Genomic DNA, 18,351 nt, shown 5'->3' with positions numbered 1-18,351 from the left:
GACTGACACAAAGGAGCAGCTTGTGTGGATAATCACAGTCAAACAGCTGATGAAGTAAAAGAAAACAGTGTTTCTAACTCACCACTTGAAGATCTCCCTCAGCTGGCAGTTTACGATTGTCTGCGTAGTTTTCTCCTTTTCCTCCTCCGTCATTGTGACTGTTGGCCTCCTTCTCTTTCTGCTCAAAGTACTCCAGGAAGGACGGCTTGGACGGCTGCATCGTCTCGTCCCTCCCTGCAAGACACACAACCGTCATTTATGTTATGACAGCAGCGATACTGGAGCCGAAACACATTTAGTTACCGTTAGAACACAGAGGCTAACAAACATCAAACAACTAAATATTCTTTTCTCCTCATCTCCCTTATGTTGTGTTCAACTTGAAATCATGGTGTTCTCCACATCAGTGTCAAGACTTACAACTGAGTTGAGTGAGATTTAATGCTCTAGTTAATATAAATGATAAGGTTACAAGAAGGCACTGTGCATCTATAGTGTGTGTTATAGATCTAAGTCACTGCAGGCACAACTTTCAGTCAGCTAAAGCTTAGCCGAGGCTGCTGAAACAGCTGTTTGTGGGAGATAATTTCCTTTCTGAATCTTATTTCCTATTGTACAAGCAAATTGTGAACCTGAACCCACAACACCCCCTTTATATCTGCTAAGAGAATGAGTTATTTTAACAGCACATCAACACAATCGGAGGAACAGCGAGATGATTTGATCTCTCATTGAAGATGCAAAAGTAATTTACAGCAGCAGTAACGATATCTTCCTATGACATTGTTTGTTCTCGTCTGTGAGGAACGTAACAGATTTTACCACAAAAAAAAAAAACTGCACCCGAAAAGGATCAACAACACAACAAAAGTGCCAATAAAATCAAGAGAAATGATAAAAACAGCCTTAACTCTGTTTGTGAGTAATGAGTGGGAGGATTCACTGTATGTGTGAGTGTGTTAGTATCTGTACACGTGCATGGAAAAGATAAACAGCTATTTGACAATTAGTGTGTGAAGTTACTGAGACAACACTTGGTTCACTGAACATATTCTTCTCTGCATCTTTAATTTTGTTCCCGTGAGTCCATGAATGGAGCAAAACAACAAGTGTGTCAGTGGAGCTCAGTGTGATTCACAGCTTTAATAAGCTGCTGTTGTGTTACAGAGGCTGAAGTCTCCACTCCTGCAGTACAGGACGCTTTAAATGTCCTTTATTGTCACATTCTTGCTTGTTGGCTCCATCCAGAGTCCAGCAGAAGGTGAAAGAGTTTCAGTATCTAGCTCAGGGACACTTCAGCATGGCTAATGCAAAAGAACACACACAAACACACACACACGAACACACACACACACACAACCACTTAAACCTGGTTTTATAAACAGGAATCTCCCGTCCCACACATTTCTGTGTAATCTGGCAGATATATCGAAGATGACAAATTTACAAATACTGGCTGATGAAGAGAATCACTACTCTTGAGATGCACATTTACTAGTATCGTCAGCTAAATGCCCTAAAATGTATCATTCACGTGCACACATTTGGCAAATTCATGGAGAAAACAACAGTGCTGCCTGCCTGTTATAGATTCTGTAAGTTTGTAGTCTGATGGGATGCCATCAGGAAACAAAAACAAAAACTCATGAAATGCAACTATTAGATTTTAGCTCTCTGACATCAGTCTGGTTGTCTGGACTCTCAGAGATCTTAATAGAGGAAACAATTCTGTTCACCCACGTGTGGTCAGAAACTGTTTCATGCAACTTTAAACCTTTTTCCGAGGAAACAAAGCATCTGTTGCTGATCCCTGATCTGTGTGAGAATGTGTCAGCTTTGTGTATTCTGAGATGGATAAAGGTGATTAAAGAGAAACTGTCCCTACCGTTGTATCGCTGAACTCACTCGAGGCTCCGTTTATTTTCACTTGAGCTGAGAATAAGTTTAAACTTTAGTAATCTCCCCACTGTAAAAGTAATTAATGGCTGTTTATTCAACATCTGTGCTGCCAGGTGCTTCCACACCAGACTGAGCTGCCAAGAGCCTGAACTCTGGAGAAGCCATTGTTTAAGAAAACAAGTCACAGTTTTCCCAATATGGAGTTTTATTTTTCAGCATAATCAGATAAAAAGAAGGTCAGAGCCATAAATGCCTCGATATAACATCTCTTTTATCTAGTTTGGTATCTGGTGTTGTTGGGAAACTTGAGCAATTATCTCACTGGTCAAAGACTCGTTCCAACTGTGCTTCACGTCCTCATAAACTGTGACCTGCTGTGCTTTGTTGGTTGCTATGCCAACCCCATGTGGAGGAAGCAAGCTCATCAGCAGTGCTTTGCTTTGTTTTATGCCTCTGCATATATACATCCTATGATATATTTCTGTCACATGTTTTGAACTGCTGTGTTATTGTTCTCATTACTGCGATGACTTGTGTCAGTGTCGCACATCTTCAAGGGGAAATGGTTAATGGTGAGAAAAGCCCACGCAGTAATTCAAACGACATGATTTATGGTGTAAAAACATGCACGTAAACTTTCTGCACTGAAGATCTTTATAATCCCACATTTTCTGAGAAAGGAAAGTTGCTGTTTCCATCGTTCTTTCAACTAATCTGCCTGTTATGTAACTTGAATCAAGAAGTGTTAACCAAGCTTCTGCTCAAACAGGCTTCTTTAAAAAACAGCCACAACGTGAGTAAGTGTGAGACTGCAGAGTTTTTAAATGGACTCGTGCACCATGTGAGGTTTAGAAACATGATTTTTCACTTTAAAATTTCAGCACTTTAAAATTTCAGCACGCGCGCGCACACACACACACACACACGATTTGTTTGACCTCACATGGTGCTGGTTTAAATGTTTAAATATTCATAGACGCTTTACCAACCCAACATGTGTCTATTTGACGTCCTGGGAATGAGACTCAACAATCAACTGTCTCTGTGGTGCGTTCAGGAACAGCTGGGACAAATCCTACTGATTCTACCTTTAATAGTCTTTGAATTCTATTAATATGACGTGAGCTTCAGTTAGCTTTGAGCACAAATGTCCTTCAGAGGGAGACTTTTTACTCTGATACTCTGAGTCCATGTCAGAACTTGTATTCTACTTTTACCAGAGTATGTTTTGAATCTGTGGACTTTTACCACCTCTGCATATCAGAAGTGATGAAAAATATCTATATTTAATAAATCAAACTGAAAAACATGAAAATCAATGGGTGATGTGACAAACAGACTGCTGAGTGAAGGGAAGAGAGAAGAAACGAGGAGAGATGCAGATGCAGAAACTGCATAAATACTTTTATGTGACCTTTTCTCATGTTGGAAGTCAATTTGCTATTTTTTCCTTGCAGCATTTGTTTGATCAGTAAACAGAGACAGAAATCAAAGATGATGGGAGCTCAATGATGCTTCAAAACTCAAGAGGTTGATTCAGATTTGTGATGTACTGATTTACCAGCTGAGCCACAGCCACACCACATTCGTCTTTTTCCAAATGAAATCATCAATCTCATTTTTTCGTCCTTCTTCCACATTCTGACAGCAGATGGTTCAGACTGTATGATGAGTGGACAGAAAAAAGTAATTTTACTGGAAGAGAATTACCGCCCTGTAATACAAGCCTCCGCAAACCAGGCAATTTGCAGTTTACATCCATGTCTGTCCAAACTCATAAAACATGTAGGAAAGACTTTGAAAAAAGTAAAAAGTATTAAATGTAGCTCTTGGTAAATGGAAGTCCTTGTGAAATTGATATGTATGATTCTAGTGAATAATTTACAATGAAGAAACACAAAGTCTTCACGTAAAGTCTATTTTTACAGAGGCGTATAGAGGACTGATAAAGAGCTTCATCACATGGTGCAACGACCATCACCTGGAGATCACAAACAGCTTGACAAAGCTTTTAATGGATGTTGCTGGAAAGAGACTACAAATTAAAACATGTGGACGCTTCACATACATGTTCAACCGTGCAGCACAGAAGATCTCTACAATCAGCAGTTTGTTTTCTGGTTTCTTTCCTCCTCACAAAACAAGACCGTTGAGGACGTACTCTCAGGCTTCTTTCAAAATAACTGGTAGACTCAGAAAACAATTAACAGATAACTCGACGATGAAGAAAACAACAGACAACACGTCTCTGGATACAGCCACGACCACAACAGAGGCATTTAAATATTTAACTGCACTGGGTGATTAATCACAATATAAAACTGTATCAGACACTAAAAGGTCTGAAAAGGCTTCTTGATCAGCTGATTAGACTAATGCCAAAAGAAGCAAACATAAATAAGCAGAATATAAACCAGAGGTAAAAATGTTTTCCATCATTATCGTTAGTCACCCACTGACAAGACCATTACTCTGCTCGCTCTGCTCTTCTCTCTGCTGAGCCTTTTTCCCAACCAATCAGACCAGATGTCACCTCACAGCGGTCTCATCCCTGTGGGGAGTCGACATTGTTGTGTTTACTTCAATTAAAAAGCCTAAATGTTTCCTTATCCTCGAGGAAGTTTCAGACTTAAAATGAAGATGGATCCCATGCTACGAAGACATCCAGAGTGACTCAGAAGAGACAGAAGATTTAATGACGCAAACAAACGATGCGGTGGACGTCTTCATCCTGACCAACTACAGACTGCTGATGGCATTCGTGAGTATCATTTTGTTTCAAGGCTTCAGTGGGAGGGAAATCTCCAGCAGTGTTAATGTTTTGTTCTGCAGCCTCTAAACCAGGCTGAACATAAACCACAAGTTTACTGGAAAGTAAAGCTTTAATACAGTTTGAACTTAAATTCAAGGCTGAAGCAGAGTGGACCCCAGGGAGGACGACCATCTGCTCCTCCTCCAAAACAAAATTAAACTTTAATTTAGTAAAGTGATGTGAGCGCTGAGCAGGTACAGAGAGCCATTAAATCGTTTTAACTCGAGAGTAAATGAAAACACACCACTGGATTTATATTCACTGTGTGTATATAATCCACTTGTTTGTACTTCTAGGTTAAAAGATCATCTACACTTGAGACGGTGTTATGACGGAGCAAAGCTTCACGCATTTAAAGATTAGAGAACATTGTTAAGGCTCAGAGACAGAAAACTCAATTTAAATAATTTATTTACGTCAACATGATGTTTCCGTCTACATGAATCTCAAACAACAAATGGAAAGTCTGAATCACTCTCACTTTACTGGAAGCTGCTGTGCATATAATATTTGAGTGAGACAGAGAAAGAGAGCAACAGTGTCAGAAATGTGTCCACATTTGGGTTTCTGTAGCCGATGTGTGTGTCTGTCTCACTGGAGAGAACAACAGAAAAAGAAATACATTTTGAAATAAAACCCTAAAAATATCATCTCGTAACTTAACTCAGTAACTCAGTGTTTTGGTGTTAAAGAAGAACTAATGCACTGGTATTCATTTCTAAATTGGAGATCTTGGCAACATCATAGCTCCCCACTTCTCCCCACTACTTCAGATTTACATCAAATCAAACCTTTAAAGTTCTGTCAAGCTATTTTTAAATCAGAGGTTTTCAAACCAGCATTGATGGAGGTAATAATAGTGCGTGATGTTAAAAACTTCATAGTCTAGTGTCCTGAAAACAACCAGAAGTCTGTAATTGTAGTTTTTTTCGACATAGGGCAGTCACTATCACTTTCCACAGGTAACATGCTGGCTAATGAGTGCATGTGAGCTGTTCTACCAACAGAGACTAGAGGCCTTTCAATGAGAGAGGAAGTCGAGGAGGAATTTAACACCCTGACGGCAGCCGAGATATTACAACAAGTTGCACTGTGAAATGCAAAAGGCAGAAAAGGCCTGAATCATTGTGGAAACTCTAATAAGGTGAGATTTAACAGAAAACAGTGCAGTGTTACTGGGAGCGGTCCGGAGGGAGGGCACAAAGTAGGACTCTAAAAACTGCATTGTTAGATGATCCAAGATTACAACATCTGTTGGAAAAATACCTCTGTGTACTGTGGTGGACTCTAATGTTGGAGTTTAATATTTTAATATCCTGCTGGTTACATTTGTCAGATAATTAAATTAACCCAATTGTGAATGACTTGGAGAAGTAATGCAGCAGACAATGACAGATGACTTCTATCAAGGATTCCAGTCAGAGAGGGTTAGAGGCTAATCAGTGTAAATAAAAAGGCTTTCTATTATTCGGAACCATTAGAGAGGATCAATAACTGATCTAATATCTTATCTCAATCCTCAAGGCTCCTTCAGCATCAGATTGTGGTCATTAGTTTGGGATGCACACGCACACATACACACACGAACACACACAGGACCAACTTTGTAGAAAAGCACTAGAGCACAGACATTACACAACAGACACACACAGAACTGAAGGGTATCGGGGCTCTAATGTAATTATGAGCTCTAAATGTTCCTGTGTTAATGTGGATTGAACTGCCAGCAGTCGAGATCAATACTAACTTAATAGTCGGACATCAGAGAGGAGACAGAGTGTGTGTGTGTGTGTGTGTGTGTGTGCATCTCTCAGCATGTTCATGTTGAGTGTGTGTTTCTTAAAGGAACAGTTTACTCCAAAATCACACAATGTAACGTTCCTATGTGTTGTGCTGTTTGTCCATCTCGATTGTTTTGGGATCGTCAGTATAGAAGAACAACATGACACTCAGCTTGAGCTGCACAAAGCTTCAAAAAATACAAACGGAAAAACGTAACATCAGTGTCTTTTTTCCAGATGATCTTGCATCACTTCTAGTGTGTGGAGGTGTCGACTCCAGCTGTATGTTTGGCTCATTACGCGGTTGTTCTGTCCTCATAACTTCAGACTATTTTGACTGTTTTGGACACTGCAGGGCGTCCACATGCTGCCTCTTCCTGCCAGTGTTCATTACTGCTACGAGGCCCCGGTGACTTAAACATAAATCTCAATAGATGCGATGTAGGCGTTCTAATAATCTGACATAAGTTTCCACAGTAGCTTTGTTTTCATCAGCAAACTACAACAAGCATCAGCTGTGTGCATTACTGGAGACGCACAGGGCAAACACACACACACACACACACACACACACACACACACACACACACACACACACACACACACACACACACACACACACACACACACACACACACACACACACACACACACACACACACACACACACACCAAACTCACTGTGCTGTTGTGTCTCATTGGGGTTAATTCTTAGCACATGAAAACAAACACATTAAACACACCCACAGGCTGCCAGCACTGATGTCCAACTCTTATTGAGACTCCAAAAGCAGCCGATACATCCAACGCTTACAACTCCCACACTGCAAAAAGACTCCAACAGACTGAAGCAACACCAACACATCTCTGAACAAATGACACAGTCCAGCAGAAGGTAAAATATTCATTGTATTAAGTGGGATACTGACAGAAGTTTATGAGTCACCACATTCTTAAACAGAAGTTGTTCCTCATCCAGGCCCTCAGGACCACAGCTGGTTTTTTATCTGTCCCAGTAGCTACACTGATCTTGTTCACATGTCCTCCAAAGATTAAACAAGTCAATCAAAGACATGTCCCAAATTGGGAAACTCTTCTGATGATCACATCATATCTATTAAGCATTAACATTTTATCAATGACAGACTGCAGACAGAGCAGGTTAGAATATCGCTTCCTTCATGTTTACACCTTTATGCTTGTTGAACAGGTGTACTGTGTGAGTACTGACAAGAACTTGCTGCACTACCAGTAATGAGCATTGTTGCTGTCGACACAAGTAAACTTCAGTTCTGCTGTTTACTGACCCGCTCTGTGTGTGTTAATATGGAGGAGCTCAGCAGAGGAGAAGCCACAACACTGTGGTAACAATTTACACCACAACGTTAAAAAGTACAGATAAAAGAACAGTTAATGTCTGAGTGCAGCAGTGCTGCTGTATTTCATGATTAATTTAACGCCGGGTTTCATCATCCATCTGTGCAAGTGTTTGCATTAATTTGGTCAGTCACTGAAAATAAATCAGTAAAACTGGACATTATGTGTAAACCACAAAGCCAGAGTTTGTTTTTGTATTAGCCTGGAGAGCTCATTTTACAAGAAAGGCTGTTAACAGTGTTACTCTGGAAACAATTATTCTAGTTTAATGGCATGTTCATGAGCCTTCAGCCTGCTAAATGAACACACCATCCAGGTTTTCAATCCAGCTTCCAGGGATATTTCAGTAATACAAATTTTGCCCATATATGAAAGAAATCTAAGAGAACTAATGCTGTAAATTGTACAAGGATGCATTATTAAAATATCACCATGAACACGGAGAATTTAATCAAAGATTTGTTGAGATTTGTGGACAAAATCTGCCAACAGAGAAATTAATGGGTTCTTGTTATGGGATATGCACTATTTTCCACGACAAAAACCACTCTGGAAGTCAACAGCTACTCTCGCTGGTGGATGAAAGCATTAATTTCCTGTCTTGTAGCACATGTACAAGATGATACAGTGAAAACAGACACAAGCCACAGTTGTCCACCAGTTCACAGTAAGTCAGTGATGGTCACACTGTGACCTCTAGTGGATGAAACAGGAACTCAACAGCTGCACTTTTTTTTGGAAGATTAAATGCAGATGAACAACAGGCAGCTGGTTCACAGAATCATTCTACTCCAGAATGATGAAGAGACTTATTAAAGATCATCTGTGAGACCAGTTGAAGTTTTTTTCTCCTTGATTTAAGGATTTCAAACACAGTTTCAGTCTATGAAGAGGGTCAGATGTGGTGACGATCAGCTCATGTCCACACAGTAACTATGTTTGAATGTAGCGTCAGCATGTTTCTCATCAGCTGGTTCCTCTTACACTTTGTTCAGTTAACTGGGAGACAATTCTTCAGTCTTGGTCACACATGACGACCTCTATTTGTGTAACATGTCTCTATATGTTTAACTCTGTAGAGGATACGTACAGTATGTGACGGACACACATTATGCGTATGTGAGTGTATGTGAAAGGTCTTACTTTTCATAGTACCAGCTTCTTCCTCATCATCATCGTCAGAGTTGATGACCATGGTGCCCAGCTGTGACTGCATGGTTCCAGTGTCATCGTGTTCGATCATAGTCCGAGCAGTACCACCGAGTGAACTCGCTAACGAACCAGCAGCCCGGATCGTTCCTGAGTCGCCTGTTCCGGCTCGCACCATTGTTCCCTGGTCCACCTCGTCCTCGTCCTGAAAAACAGCAGCAGGGGTTAAAGAATTATTAACCACATGTCAGGATGACACTAATCATGTTCATGAACACACTGTGTTGTATCTATAAAGCTTCTACTTCTGGACTATCAAAGCTAGTAAAGTTACCAACAATAAAAGATTTTCATTCAAAACGTCACAAAGAACCCAGATGATTCTCACAGAAATGATACTGCATTTTGCTTTTGGAAGCTTTTTGACTGTTTTCATTTTCTTTTTGTTTCGATTTCTTTGGGACTCCTCTGTTTTTATTTAATTATAAGCTACATGATTTAATTTATTATCTCATCCTTTATTTTAGGCTTGTTTGGCCTTTTCTTGTTTTATGAAACTTTTAAATTTGGTATGTTTCCCCAGGAAGACAAGTGACCACTTTGTGAAAGCTGGTTAGGATCCAAATAACAAAGTCCATTTCAAGTCAAATACTGTTACTGATAACGTTACAGACCGAATTGTCATCATCATCAGCTTCTTGCTCTCTCTGCTCCGCTTCTTCTTGTCTCTTCAACTTGATCTCCATGGCGTCTGTGATCAGGGCTCTGAGGATGGAGTTGGGCTTGGCTGACTTGATGAATGGATGCTGACGTGGAGAAAAACAAAGAATGTGTAAGAAAGATCTAATTAAAGGTGCAAACAAATTTTAAATTTTCATCACCAGCAAATATAATAGCATCTAATGCTGCATTTTAAAGCCTCTTAAATACAGTAAAATGCCAGTCTTTACCGATTGAGACTGACATGTTCCATCTTTAATGTGGACCTGTTCACAGAGTTTCTAACCAAACTGGCTGGAAAATGCTGCATCTACTGTCAGTTCAGGCTGAGAAGTGGCATTTCACACTGTGTTACCTGTAACAGCTGTGTGGCAGTCGCCCTGGTTTCTGGGTTTTTCACCAAACACTGGCTGACAAAGTCTCTAAAGGACTCAGACCACAGATCCGGGTTCCTGAATGTTGGAGGTGGGTTGGTGGGGATCATGAAGATGGCCTAGAAGAGGAAACATCATTCAGTAAACAAAAAACTAAGGTGGGCATCCACAGAGAAACACTCAACGTAAATAATACACTTTTTGTTTCTTTCAGGCCTTCAGTCTTCATAAACCAACTCATACACAAAAGCACTGTACGGACTCTCTCACCCTCATGGGGTGTATGTCAGCGTAAGGCGGCTTCCCCTCAGCCATCTCTATAGCTGTTATTCCCAGAGACCAGATGTCGGCCACGCAGTTGTAGCCGATCTCCTGTATGACCTCTGGAGCCATCCAGAATGGCGTGCCGATGACTGTGTTTCGCTTCGCCATGGTGTCCTGAGGAGGAGAGGTGGAGACAAGAAGAGATGGAGGAGAGATGGTTAAATCCAAACATTACAGATTCTATAGATGTCTTACTCTCTTACAGAGAGAATGCTTATAGTTCAAGAAAACAGGAAGGCTTATGCAATCAAAATTGACTCAGAAACCAGATCTTATTCAAAGTAAGCACCTGTTATTTTCATTAGATCATCATCTGCACTGATACTGATTCAGTATCTCAAGCCGGAGTTTAACTTTTGCATAAAATGCGTCGCAGTTCATTCTTGTATAATCTCTTTGATTTCACTCACTGTGAGTTGTCCGGCAACTCCGAAGTCGGCCAGCTTGGCCTGGCCCTCCGTGTTCAGCAGGATGTTTCCTGCTTTGATGTCTCTGTGGATTTTTCTCATGAAGTGAAGATACTCCAGACCCTTCAGAGTTGACTGCACGATGGTGGCTATCTCCTCCTCTGTTAGCTACAACGCACAGACACATAAACACATCCACTTCAGTACACTTATACTAATAATCCATGCTCTACACAAACTGTGTGTGTGTTGGTTTGAGTATTATATTACCGTCTTGTTGCGTATTCGGATGATATCGGACACTGATCCTGCTCCACAATACTCCATAACGATCCACAGGTCACTGTTTTTGAAGTAGCTGCCGTAGTACCGCACAACATGTGGACTGAACACAAACACAGATTAGACTCAGGATGATGCAGTCGGCACCTTCAACTGTAGAAGGTTTTGTATTCAGTTCAGACATTTCAAAATCAAAGTTTTTATGTTTAGTTAACTTAAGAACATTTCCAGCCTTCCACCACACCATCCTCCGAGGCAAGTTTATTTTTATGGCAACAAGGCAAATAGGCAAAGTGGATAACATAAAACATAAAGGGCATTAAAGAAAAGATATTCTGAAAGAACAAGGCAATATAAAAGGACGACAGAGTGCAGTCAAAGATGTGGAAAAACATTAATCCTAAAAAGGCAGCGGCAAACAGAAATGCTTTAAGGCGGAGCAGACCTCCACACTGTCTTCTCCAAAAAACAGCTTCACAATCTTTCATGTCCGTCCTAAAAATATCTATCAGCTGCTCATTTGAACATTACATAAAATGAAGCTTTAGCGTTCTGAGTAAGTCAAATAAAGTCCACAGGTGCTATTTGTAAGAAACGTTGATATTTGAGTCTCATTTCAACAACAGCGTTCAGATGAACGTCACAGAAGTGCCCTAAATTTCATATGACTAAGTATAATATCTTATAATATAATACAGATGTGTGTTTGTTTACCAACACATGTATAATCACATAAATGGTGTGTACAGGTACCTGTTGCACTGCTGCATGATGGAGATTTCCTTGATGATCTCCTGCAGGTCAGATTCCACAGGAACTTGCTTGATGGCCACAATCTCCCCGGTCTCTTTATAATGAGCTTTAAACACACAGCCGTACGACCTGCAGACACACAAACAGATTTAATTTGTTGTGTTAAATGTGTTTGCCTTCGCCCCGAGAGACAACTGGGATAGGCTCCAGTAACCCCCACGACCCCTTGGAAAAAAGGGGATAAAGCAGTAAGATCCCCACGACCCTCACTGATAAAGCAGAGAGATAATGAGATCAGATGAGATGAGATGAGGTGTTAAATGTTTGTGTTACCTGTAACTTAACCTACAACCAAAAAAATAATCACTGGTCATGTGCAGGGGCGACAACAGGGATGCCGTGGTGCATTCAAATGCAACTAATATACTCAGAAATCCACTCTGGAATGATCACAAAGGTCATTTTAAAGTTTAGATTTGTTCTTATATTTCTTTGTTGAAATACAAAAGTCTACATCTGTTACAACTTTCTTGTTCTTTTACCACAACATGCAAAGTTGGATGCTAAAATAATAATTCCAATTAAATAATTTTTTAATAATTAAATACTAAAGACGTGAGAAGTGGCGTTAATTGATTAAATTCACCTAATTTGTTATTACTCATCGTTCCTGACGCCTGTCCTTGAATAAAAATCAGATGTGGACCTTTGAGTAATAAATTGTAAATGGTAAATGGTAAATCTCTCTTCGTCTTTATAACAGAAACAGGCTGAATCATCAGCAGAATCACAGATGAGACGCTCAAACAGACGGCGGATTTTTCTAACAATCGCTTGTACGATGAAAGTGCAAGAGAAAAGACTTGAAGGTTGATGATAGAACCTAAAGGTCTTTATAATATCGAGTTCATCAGGTCATCATCATTCATGCTAACAGTGAATCATGTTGCCATCACAGTATTTGTCAAAATAATCAAAACATGATTATCATTGTTATGGTTTTGTACGATATTGTTCTGCCTCCTGCTGTGTTACACTTTGCTTTATAATCATGAGGAACTGACGTCATTCAGCTGTCAACACTATCTGTCACTTCTGATGTTCTTCCCTGTAGCTGCTCTGGATTATTCTCTCATTATTTTTTCACACATCTTTAGTTTGTTCTCACCTGCTAAAAAAGAACTGAGAGGGAGAAAATGATCTAATAAACAACTTTAAAACATAACTGGTGTGATTATTAGTCTGATGCTTGGTTTATGTTGCAGATAGAAACTACACAGAGTCTGAGTTACATTCACTGGGAGGTTATCAAGTAGAGCAAGTTGTTGAAAATGACAAGTGTATCACACACACAGCCACAGCTTCAATCAGCCGCTCAGAACAGGAAGTGCGTTGAGAAACAGGATATGAAGAGGCAATGTTTATGTTGATGGCACCAGAGAGGAGGAGCTGAACAAAGAGGGAGAAAGAACGGGTCACAGAGAAAGTGTGGAGGAGAGAAAGAGGAAATAAAAGTTGATTAACTCAAACGCTTAGATCTCATTTAAATACAGACAAGAATGTGGAGACACAGGAGTTCAGTTATCAGAGTGTGGGAGTGTTGATCCTCCGTGTCACCCGTCTTCTTTACCAACACTGCGACTACGTGACTCACCCTTCACCCAGCTTCTCCAGGACATCAAAGACTTCCTCTGGCTGCTTGGTGAGACTGTCCTCGCTCAGCTTCTTCAGCTGTCTGTGAGGACAGAAAGAGACATGGTTGGACGTGGTGGAGACAGAGAGGAGAGAAACGGAAGAAAAACTGAAACGTTTCAGCATGAATACTTCAGGGTGTGGCTGCTGTTAGTCTCATCGATAAATCTGCTGTCAAGTTCCTTGATTCATTGATTAGACGGGTGTCCCGACAATACAAAGACCAAAGAAATTCTGTTTGCATTATAAAAATAAGACAAACACATTTTTACATCTGAGAGGCTCGAACGTGACAATCTATGGTATTTGTGAGAATTATAGAAAAACAAACAAGATTTTTATGTGTATGTGCTTCACAAACGTCTTCCTTCTGTTGACTTCTTCAGTCTCCACATGAAGCTGATTGTACTGTATAACTTAACACTGCAACTGGATATTGGATTTTCTCAGAAGCAGACCTCAGACAGTTCAGATCAGCAGTCACACCACCTCCATGTTAGTGCTCAACACCAGACCCCTCCAGGTGCTGAGCCCCTTCTGTTCACACACACCAACAACTCTATTGTGAAGTATGCAACAACTGCACCATCATCTGTCCAATTACAAACACTGATAAGAGTTCACATCAGGAGTTAAATAACAATCTTACAAGCAGTAATACATTGATGACAACAGTTTGCAGTTAAACAGCCTGAGCTCCAGAATGCTGATATCTTAGGAGTCACTGCAGCTATTTCTCTTTCCAAACAATCTCCATGTGAACAGTCACTATGTGCCAGCTGAATAGATGAGAACCAGGCAGAATATTTAATTCATGCAGCCATCCACCTTTACTCTCTCCAGGAATGTGAGCAGAGCAGTGCTGCAAAACATTTCCAGATTCTCCAGTTTGATGAGTCAGGACAGAAATAGACTCAGTACGCTGACGAAAATAGATCCAAATATGTCCTAGATGCAGCTTGCGGCAAACTATTCTTGGTATGACGACAGGAAGAGAGAAAGAAATATTAAATCATGTCAATAATAATCAAAGACACAAGACCAAACTGTGATCCACTGTGGGTGTCCACCAGAAAGACTGTTTAAGCCGTTTGTAAAGCTCGGTTTTATTCATGGTTTAACTATTGTTGTTGAAAATTAGAAAACCTGAAAATCTCTAAAACACAACGGTCATCAAGGCTCAGTCGGTCTCAGCCACTCCATCTGTCCGTCAGGTGGTCACTTTATAACCCGGCTGTGTCAATACGACTTTCTTTGCGGCCTCTGGGTCAGATCTCATCCTGTGCCAAGCATGGCCCAATGCTGAGCTGCACAGTGGTTCAACTTCAGGCCACAAACCACAGAAGAGACCGAGCCGAGCACTGAAATGCTAATCTACCATAGCAGCCCACAGTCTGCTTTTCAAGTGGACTCTGTGAACTTCTACAAATGTATGTATGGATCTGCTGTGGCTGAAGCTACTGGACACACCAAATGTTTATACTACTAAATATAAAACCTCCAGAGTTTCTCTAGCTTCTTTTAAAGACCGTCCATTTGACTCCAAGAATTCAGTCTCATTTCTACTGATCTGACTCCACATTTACTGCTATCACACCCTGTTAACACCAGAACTCCCCTTTCCATACATGATGACTTCAGAGACCAGGCTGAGGCCCAGCGACTGATCAACGGACAGTCTGAAGATCTTGTGTTGTGTTAAAGCTGTTGACTGATATTTTGTGGGAGTGAGAGATTCAATACACCTTTTACTAAAACTGTTAATGTAGGCTGTTTGAGGACACAACCAAAGTAAAGTAGTTGTTAATACCTAAATAACCCTTCTTCTACATAAAGAGCTGAACTGATGTAAAAACACCTGCATGAAGTCAATGAGGAAACACTGCGATGAGTGAGTGGACGTGACAACAACAGAAGAGAGCGTTTTACCAGCATCCTCCTGATAATTGGACAGAATAGGAACTCTTCACTTCCTTCTGTCAAACAAACACATTTCTAAACTAAACAAACTGCTCGTGCATCTCTTTTATAACACAGAATATCTTGTCACTGCTATTTACACCGTTATGCGATCATCAAAAACATGGCTCTTTCTTTTTTAATTCTTCCTTCCATCCACCGTCCAACACAAGACATAATTTAGCAAGCAAGCTAATATCATTTACTCGTCAGCAGGAAGGCCTGCTGCGCTACAATGGTTTAAAAATAATTAGGTAACGGTGCTTTAAAATATCTCCTCCTTCAGGGGAGAGAGCAGAGGAGCTATTACACATAACAAAGATCAAATATCCAATGAGTGTTTCATCTATCAACTACATTAATGATGAGGTGAGATGAGTCATGACACAACCACCTCAGGTGAGATAAACCCTGTCTGGAGCTGCAACTAATGATTATTTCCCCTAAAGACTGATCTGCTAATCAATATTTTAACATCTAATCAAGATAAACCAGATATCCAGTTTACTATCATGATAACTAGAGCCAGACCTTTGTATCGTGTGGCAGATATTGGCCTAACACAGACTGATGGATAAAGTACATGTTGTAGGATACATTTATTTTAAGAGAATATAATGCAGTTTCATCTTCATTGACTAGAATCGAGATGAGGTGACAAACATGTCCCATATATGGGAGTAACAAATTCTGATATAAATGCAGTGATTGATATGCTTTTTTGCAGTGATCCCTCAAATGTGACAAAGCTATACAACTGATAGGGAGGTTATTTCACATCTAAATAATAAACTTATATTGTCTAAAATCACACGAGTGCACAGAAAAAGTAATACTGGAATTGAGTCATTTTAAAATCATCTTAGGCATCTTTTCTTCATTTTGTTCTTTAAACCCCAAAGTTTTTACATCTGCTGATATCAACAACACATACGCTGACACAAAGTAACTGTGTTAAGCCAGTATCGGCCAGCCTATACATTGATCGGGCTCTTGTTCTGGAGATTTAGATTAGCAGGCCAGAACATCTCGTCAGCACTACAGCATCTTCATTTATGTCACAAATTCTATCTTTGATATCGCACTTGATCATATTACAATTCAAATGATATTTTGATTAATTGTGCAGCCCTAAAGTTAATACTAACGCATATAAACAAACCATCAACAGGATCTTCAAGTCAGTACAAAGTGTTTCTACTCTTGTCTAACATTAATGTGAATCAGGTTTATTTCCTTAATAATCCCGGGAGTGGTGGAGCACAGACATGACAGCTGACTTAGTCACACAGAGGAGAACAAAGTGACACATTACAGGGATTATACAATCTCACTTCAGTTCACTAAATTAACTCAGCTGTTCTCTGATTTTAACCAAAGTCTGTGAACTCTTTCCAGTGGCCTCATTTCTCTGTGTGGTCTCTCTCTCTCTCGCTCCTGTCGTCATGTAAAAACCCACCTGACAACCTGTCGGAGCCCACACACACACACACACACACACACACACACACACAGCATTTTATCTGATGTGTGTTGATTCAGTTAAACCTGTCGAGATTAAAGCAGCTGAAACCAGATTTACACACAGAGGTGAGGCTTTAGATTGGATCAGCCGGGCTTTGATAGTGACACAGAGACGGGATTAGACACAAGAGATCAAGACACTGATACAATAAGAGGTGGACTCACGGATAAATGTTTGTTTGTATTTCTACTTCAGTAAAGAAGAAGGAGGAGGAAAGTGCAGGATTTCAGAAACACATTAGGAAGAGATTCTGTTACTCAAACTTCAGACTGGCATGAAAAAACTAAATTGATCTGGTCCTGTTATTATCACCAGAACAGCTGCAATACAGTAACAATGAAATGAAATAAAACTGATCCACCAACATCCAATACTGATCACTTAGGCTCGTGAACACTGTGTTAAATTGAACCTCAATCCTCAGATTATAACTCGAGATTATAACTCAGGAAGATGAGCAGTTAAAATAAATTGTTCGGGTGTTCCAGTTTTACATTAATCTTACATTAGTCCGTTTCCTCTGAGTGTCTGTTATGTAACCGTTAGTGTCAATCCAACTCACCCACAAGCTAGTTTCTGTGAGGCAGAACTTCACTCAAACGTCCAGACAAGATAACAAAAATCAATGAGGATGTCAGAAATCAAGCCGCTTGTTTTCATTCTCATCTTGTCGTTTTACCTGCGAGGGTGATTCCTCATCTGCACTCCGCTCGTACTCTCCATATTGTCCTCTTCGGTTCGCTCGAACAGTTTCTTCTCGACCGTCTGAAGTCAGACAAACTTGACCGTCAACGTCTCGAAGCTAACAGTCAGTTAACAGACCAACGGCTGCGAGCTCGCGAGGTGGCTAGCAGCAGCTAGCCGAGCAGCTAGCCCGCTGTGCTACAGCAGCGTCCCTGCTGCTGCCGCCCGGTAGTCTCGTAAAAAAACACCGCGTCCGTTTATCATTTTATGAAACGAGGTCTACACGGTGCGAAGTCTTCACCCAGCTGCCGTCTCCTCGCCGTTGGGTTCATCCTCCTCCCGTGTCTGGACAACTTTGGACTTGTTTGACAAACCGCTTGGCAGCCGCTGTGACATCCAGTAGAAGGAACCAGGAAGAGTCGAGAAGAAGAAGAAGAAGAAGAAGAAGAAGAGTGGGCAGGAAGGCGGGCCGAACAAAGGCTGCAGTACCGGGCGGCGGCACCAGGGGGCGACACACACACACACACACACACACACACACACACACACACACACACACACACACACACACAGGGAGCAACCATTACTGGACTGCAGCTCTGTTCAGCTACAA

At 40.7% G+C, this 18,351-nt stretch overlaps 1 protein-coding gene across 1 annotated transcript in view; it reads right to left on the bottom strand.

Moving 5' to 3' along the window:
- Positions 1–18,171, bottom strand: part of LOC119020560 (serine/threonine-protein kinase 4-like) — a 28,049-nt gene extending 9,878 nt beyond the window's left edge. The window contains exons 1-10 of the mRNA XM_037099961.1: positions 17,734–18,171; positions 13,533–13,613; positions 11,879–12,007; positions 11,114–11,228; positions 10,847–11,011; positions 10,383–10,550; positions 10,094–10,231; positions 9,693–9,824; positions 9,013–9,223; positions 83–234 (exon numbers count right to left, since the gene is read on the bottom strand). Coding sequence (XP_036955856.1) covers positions 83–234; positions 9,013–9,223; positions 9,693–9,824; positions 10,094–10,231; positions 10,383–10,550; positions 10,847–11,011; positions 11,114–11,228; positions 11,879–12,007; positions 13,533–13,613; positions 17,734–17,777 — 1,335 coding nt within the window. The 5' untranslated portion in view covers positions 17,778–18,171. The remainder of the gene's footprint in view (positions 1–82; positions 235–9,012; positions 9,224–9,692; positions 9,825–10,093; positions 10,232–10,382; positions 10,551–10,846; positions 11,012–11,113; positions 11,229–11,878; positions 12,008–13,532; positions 13,614–17,733) is intronic.
- Positions 18,172–18,351: the final 180 nt, after the last annotated feature.

This window comes from Acanthopagrus latus, chromosome 6 (genome assembly GCF_904848185.1).
Source record: "Acanthopagrus latus isolate v.2019 chromosome 6, fAcaLat1.1, whole genome shotgun sequence".
NCBI lineage: Eukaryota > Metazoa > Chordata > Actinopteri > Spariformes > Sparidae > Acanthopagrus > Acanthopagrus latus.
This window is presented reverse-complemented; position numbering and strand designations above follow the sequence as displayed.